This window comes from Lonchura striata, chromosome 37, assembly GCF_050655825.1.
Source record: "Lonchura striata isolate lonStrDom1 chromosome 37, ASM5065582v1, whole genome shotgun sequence".
NCBI lineage: Eukaryota > Metazoa > Chordata > Aves > Passeriformes > Estrildidae > Lonchura > Lonchura striata.
In genome coordinates, this window is record NC_140739.1 from 15,458,041 (window position 1) to 15,464,563 (window position 6,523).

The 6,523-nt window shown below is 67.7% G+C and overlaps 1 protein-coding gene across 1 annotated transcript; it reads right to left on the reverse strand.

Moving 5' to 3' along the window:
* Positions 1 to 388: 388 nt before the first annotated feature.
* On the reverse strand, positions 389 to 6,256 carry SHISA7 (shisa family member 7; the record flags this gene model as incomplete). Its single annotated transcript, XM_085565729.1, has 5 exons — positions 389 to 1,150; positions 1,676 to 1,804; positions 2,776 to 2,832; positions 3,467 to 3,600; positions 4,248 to 6,256. Coding segments are annotated over 5 exons (2,805 nt in total), but the record flags the coding sequence as incomplete, so codon positions are not given.
* Positions 6,257 to 6,523: the final 267 nt, after the last annotated feature.

Here is a 6,523-nt window from a genome sequence, read left to right on the forward strand (position 1 = left end):
TTTCCCCATTTTTAACCCTTTCCCCGCCGATTTCCCCCCGGATTTTTAACCCTTTCTCCCCCGGATTTTTAACCCTTTCCCCCCGGATTTTTTAACCCTTTCTCCCCCGGAATTTTTAACCCTTTCCCCCCGGCTATTTTAACCCTTTCCCCCCGGATTTTTTAACCCTTTTCCCCATTTTTAACCCTTTCCCCGCCGATTTCCCCCTGGATTTTTTAACCCTTTCTCCCCCGGATTTTTTAACCCTTTCTCCCCCGGATTTTTTAACCCTTTCTCCCCGGATACATTAACCCTTTCTCCCCCCGGCTATTTTAACCCTTTCCCCCCGGATTTTTAACCCCTTCCCCGCCAATTTCCCCCCGGATTTTTTAACCCTTTCCCCCCCGGCTATTTTAACCCTTTCCCCCCGGATTTTTAACCCTTTCCCCGCCGATTTCCCCCGGGCTATTTTAACCCTTTCTCCCCAGGATTTTAACCCTTTCCCCGCCGATTTCCCCCCGGATTTTTTAACCCTTTCCCCCCGGATTTTTAACCCTTTCCCCACCGATTTCCCCCCGGATTTTTAACCCTTTCCCCGCCGATTTCCCCCCGGATTTTTTAACCCTTTCCCCCCGGATTTTTTAACCCTTTTCCCCCCGGATTTTTAACCCTTTCCCCGCCGCCTCCCCTCGCGCTCACACCGTCACCTCGGTGCGGCTCCCGGTGCGCAGCCGGTGCGGCGGCAGGGGCGGCGGCTGCTGGGGCGGGGGCGGCGGCGCGGGGGCGGGCGGGGGTCCCGGCAGCAGCTGCAGCTCGGCCGTGCTCTGCCGCCGCCCCCCGAACAGCGCCCGCCGCGCCCCGGGCCCCGCGGGCGGCGAGAAGGGGGTCCCGGGGGGCGGCGGGTGGTGGGGGAGGGGCGGCGGGGCGTGGGGGGGGGGCGGGGAGGCCGCCCCTCCCCCCGCCGGGCCGAGGCTGCTCTGGGAGGCGGCGTGGGACAGGGGGGGGCGGCGGGGCCGGTTCCGGGGCAGGGTCCCGCCCCCGCCCCCCAAAAACTCCTGGGACAGGACCCGGCGGCCCCGGGGCGGGGGGAGGGGCAGCGTGCCCCGGGGGGGCGGGGCAGCGCCCCAGGGGGGGCCCCAGGGACCCCCGAAATCCTCCAGCTCCCGGTCGGCTGCGGGGAGGGGAGGAAAGGGTTAATGGGGGGAATTCGGGGGGATTTGGGGCAGATTGGGGGAGTTTGGGGGGGGTTGGGGGATTTAGGGGGGCCTTGGGGCAGATTGGGGGAATTTGGGGGAATTTGGGTGGTTTGGGGGATTTGGGGGGGTTTTGGGGCAGGTTGGGGGAGTTTGGGGGGATTCGGGAAGTTTTGGGGGGTTTAGGGGATTTTGGGTAATTTTGGGGTGGTTTGCGGGATTTTAGGATGTTTTTCGGGGGATTCTGGGGGGTTGGGGTTTTTGGGGTGGATTTTGGGGTTTTGGGGGTATTTCATCGAGGTTTTTGGGATTTTTTGGGGGGTTTCAGGGAATTTTGGGTGTTTTGGGTCGGGGGTCTCACCCAGGCGCCGCAGCGAGGCCCAGCGGGGGGAGCTGGGGTTTTTGGGGTGGATTTTGGGGTTTTGGGGGTATTTTCTCGAGGTTTTTGGGATTTTTTGGGGGGGTTTCAGGGAATTTTGGGTGTTTTGGGTCGGGGGGCTCACCCAGGCGCCGCAGCGAGGCCCAGCGGGCGCCGTCGGCCCGGGGGGGGCTCTCGTAGGGCGGGGGGGGGTGCGAGAGGTTGTGGAAGGAGCGGGAGCAGCTCAGGGGGGCGGGGGGGGGCACCCGCCAGTCTGGGGAGGGGAGGAAACGGGGGGGTCGGGGGGGGAAAATTCCCCTCCAAAACCCCCCCGAGACCCCCCCCAAAAACCCCCCGAGGATCCCCAAAACCCCCCCGAGACCCCCCTAAAAACCCCTCCGAGAACCCCCAAAAACCCCCCCAAAACCCCCCCAAAAACCCCTCAGAGAACCCCCAAAACCTCCCCGAGACCCCCCTCAAAAACCCCTCCGAGACCCCCCAAAACCTCCCCGAGACCCCCCCAAAAAACCCCTCCGAGAACCCCCCAAAAACCCCCCCAAAAATCCCCCGAGAACCCCCAAAACCCCCCGAGACCCCCCCAAAAATCCCCCTAAAAACCCCTCCTAGAACCCCCCAAAACCTCCCCCGAGACCCCCCTAAAAACCCCTCCGAGAACCCCCCAAAACCCTCCCCGAGACCCCCCAAAAAAAACCATTAAAAACCCCCCGAGGATCCCCAAAAACCCCCCGAGACCCCTCCCAAAAACCCCCCCAAAAACCCCTCCGAGAACCCCCCAAAAACCCCCCGAGGATCCCCAAAACCCCCCCGAGACCCCCCTAAAAACCCCTCCGAGAACCCCCAAAAACCCCCCGAGACCCCCCCAAAAAACCCCTCCGGGACCCCCCCAAAAAACCCCTCCTGGACCCCCCCAAATAAATTAACAAAAAAAACCCAAAACCCAAAAATTCTTCCCCAAAAAATCCCAGAGAGACCCAAAATTTCCCCCCCCTGCAAAAAAAAAAAAAAAAAAAATCTCAAAACCCCCCCGGAAAAAAACCAAAACTCCCCAAAAAGTTCAAAAGTCTCCCAAAAACCGGCGCTAAAAGCCCCAAGGGCCCCCTAAATAAAAACCTAAAAATGCCCCAAAAAATCCTAAAAAAAGCCCCAAAAAAACCCCAAAACCCCCCAAATCTCCCCAAAAAACCCCAAAATCTCCCCCAAATCCCCCAACCCCCCGCCGCTCACCCAGGGCGGCGCCGCGGTGCTCGGGGGTCCCGAAGCCCCGGTGGGCGTAGCCGCTCTCTGCCGAGGGGCGGGGCTCATTAGCGCCTCATTTGCATAAACCCACCAGGAGACCCCGCCCCAAATCCTTGGGACCCGCCCCCCCCAGATTCCCCTAAAACCCCCCCGAGATCCCCCCCCAGGACCCCCCAAAATCCGTCCGGGAACCCCCCTGAATCAACCCAGGACTCCCCGGGACCCCCCAAATCCCCCCGGGACCCCCCAAATCCCCCCGGGACCCCCCAATCCCCCCCAGGACCCTCTGGGACCCCTCAATCCCCCCAGGACCCCCCGGGACCCCCCCCAAATCCATCCGGGACCCCCCCTGAATCACACCAATTCCCCCCGGGACCCCCCAAAGTCCCCCCAGGACCCCCCGGGACCCCCCAGATCCCCCCAGGACCCCCCCAAATCCCCCCGGGACCCCCCCAAATCCCCCCAGGACCCCCAGGGACCCCCCAAATCCCCCCAGGACCCCCCGGGACCCCCCCCAAATCCATCCGGGACCCCCCCTGAATCACCCCAAATCCCCCCGGGACCCCCCCCAAATCCCCCCGAGACCCCCCCAATCCCCCCGGGACCCCCCAAATCCCCCCAGGACCCCCAAATCTCCCCGGGACCCCCCAATCCCCCCGCCGCGCCCCCCCGCACTTGCCGGGCCCGTAGAGGTTTTTGGGGGGCCGGGGGGGTCCCGCGTCGGGGGGAGGGGGCGCCAGGACCCCGCAGCTGCTGCGGCGCTCGGGCCGCGCCCCCGCCCCCGCCTGGTGCCGCAGGACGTCCACGAGGGCCCTGGGGACGATTTGGGGAGATTTGGGGAGATTTGGGGACGTTTTGGGGAGATTTGGGGAGATTTGGGGACACTCGGGGACACGGTCAGGATCGGGCCCCGCCGCTGGTGTCACCCCCGGGCCGTGTCCCCCTCCCCATGTCCCCTCCCTGTGCCCCTGTCCCCCTCACCTGTCCCCTCACCTGTCCCCATCCAACCCTCCCCCCTCACCTGTTCCCCTGCCCCTCCCCTCCCCTGTCCCCTCCCCTCCCCTCCCCGTCCTCCCTCACCTGTCCCTCCCCGTCCCTCCCTCCCCTGTCCCCTCTCCCTCCCCTGCCCTGTCCCCTCTTCGTCCCCTCCCCGTCCCTCCCTCCCCCGTCCCTCCCCTCCCTGTCCCTCCCCCGTCCCCTCCCCGTCCCTCCCTCCCCCGTCCCCTCCCCGTCCCTCCCTCACCTGCTGCCGTCCCTCCCTCACCTGTCCCCTCTCCCTCCCCTGCCCCCTCTCCGTCCCCTCCCCGTCCCTCCCTCACCTGTCCCCTCTCCCTGTCCCTCCCCCGTCCCTCCCCGTCCCTCCCTCACCTGCTGCCGTCCCTCCCTCCCCCGTCCCTCCCCGTCCCTCCCTCACCTGCTGCCGTCCCTCCCTCCCCCGTCCCTCCCCGTCCCTCCCTCACCTGCTGCCGTCCCCCCGCGCCGCCGCTCCGCGCTCTGCTCCGCGCTCTCCGCGCTGCCCGCGCCCCCAGGCCGCGCGGGCTCCCACGGCCACGGCGAGCGCGGCGCTGACCACGCCGCACACCACGTACGGGACGCCGCCCGCGGCCGGCGCGGCCCCGCGGGGCCCCCCGAGCGCGCCGGGCCCGGGCCCGGCGGCGGCGGCGGCGGAGGGCGCGGGGGCGGCGGTGCGCGCCCAGGGCGGGCTCCGCGCGTTGCCGCAGCGCCGCTGCTCCAGGCGCCGCGCCCGGTGCTCGCAGCAGAAGCGGTAGCTGCACGTGCCGCAGCAGAACCGGAACGCGCCCGTCGAGCAGTTGAAGGCCGCGTCGTAGTGGCCCATCACGTCGTAGTAGCCGTGGCACAGCTCCGGGGAGTCGCGGGGAACCGCGGCGTCCCGGGCTGCCGGCGCATCGCGGGGCTTCGGGGGGTCCCGCGGCTCCGGGGAGTCGCGGGGCGCTGGCGAGTCCCGGGGCTCCGGGGAGTCCCGGAGCACCGGAGAGTCCCGGAGCCCCGCGGGATCCCGGAGCACCGGAGAGTCCCGGAGCTCTGGAGAGTCCCGGGGCTTCGGCGAGTCCCGGAGCCCCACAGGATCCCGGAGCTCCGGAGAGTCCCGGGGTACCGGAGAGTCCCGGAGCCCCGCGGGTTCCCGGAGCACCGGAGAGTCCCGGGGCTCCGGGGAGTCCCGGGGCTTCGGCGAGTCCCGGAGCCCCGCGGGACCCCGGAGCACCGGAGAGTCCCGGGGTACCGGAAAGTCCCGGAGCTCCGGGGAGTCCCGGGGCGCCGGAGAGTCTCGAGGCTTCAACGAGTCCCGGAGCCCCGCGGGATCCCGGAGCACCGGAGAGTCCCGGGATACCGGCGAGTCCCGCGGCTCCGGAGAGTCCCAGAGCTCCAGGGAGTCCCGGGATACCGGCAAGTCCCGCGGCTCTGGAGAGTCCCGCAGCCCCGGAGGATCCCGGGGTCCCGGCGAGGCCCGCAGCCCCGGGAATTCCCTCAGTCCCGGAGGATCCCGCAGCCCCGGGAATTCCCTCAGTCCCGGAGGATCCCGCAGTCCCGGGAATTCCCTCAGTCCCGGAGGATCCCGCAGCCCCGGGAATTCCTTCGGCTGTCCCGGGAATTCCTTCGGTCCCGGCCAGTCCCGGAGCTCCAGTGAGTCCCGCGGTCCTGGAGGATCCCGCAGCCCCGGAGGGAATTCATTCTGTCCCGGGAATTCATTCGGTCCCGGCGGGTTCCGCAGCCCCGGGGAGTCCCGAAGCTCCAGCGAGTCCCTCAGCCCCGGGAATTCCTTGAGCTGTCCCGGGAATTCCTTGGGCTGTCCCGGGAATTCCTTGGGCTGTCCCGGGAGTTCCCTCGGCTGTCCCGGGAGTTCCCTCGGCTGTCCCGGGAGTTCCCTCGGCTGTCCCAGAAATTCCTTGGGCTGTCCCGGGAATTCTCTCGGCTGTCCTGGGAGTTCCCTCGGCTGTCCCGGGAATTCCTTGGGCTGTCCCGGGAATTCCTTCGGTCCCGGGAATTCCTTGGGCTGTCCCGGGAATTCCTTGGGCTGTCCCGGGAATTCCTTGGGCTGTCCTGGGAGTTCCCTCGGCTGTCCGGGGAATTCCCTCGGCTGTCCCGGGAATTCTCTCGGCTGTCCCGGGAATTCCTTGGGCTGTCCCGGGAATTCCTTGGGCTGTCCCGGGAGTTCCCTCGGCTGTCCCGGGAGTTCCCTCGGCTGTCCCGGGAATTCCTTGGGCTGTCCCGGGAGTTCCCTCGGCTGTCCCGGGAATTCCCTCGGCTGTCCCGGGAATTCCTTCGGTCCCGGGAATTCCTTGGGCTGTCCCGGGAGTTCCCTCGGCTGTCCCGGGAGTTCCCTGGGCGGCCCCGGGGGAATCCCCCCGGCTGTGACGTAGGCAGGCGGGGGGGAATCCCGGGCAAGCCCCGCCCCCCCGGAGTGACGTAGGTGGCCGCGGCGGGGGGGGGAGGGGGGGGAGGGAGGGGGGAGGAGCGAGGAGGGGGAGGGGAGGGGGAGGAGGGTGAGGAGGAGGAGGGGGGGAGGGGCGGGGGCATGGCGGGGGTGGGGGGGCACCCCCAGGTAGGGGAGGGGGAGATTAATTAGGGGGGGCAATTAGGGGAGGGGGACCTTTAATTATGGTCCCCCTTAATTAGGGTGTTCTCCCCCCTCCCCCCCCGCCCAATTAGGGGAGCGGGAAATTGAGGAGGGGGACCCTCATTAGGGGGGGTAATTAGGGGAGGGGGGGGTCCCCAA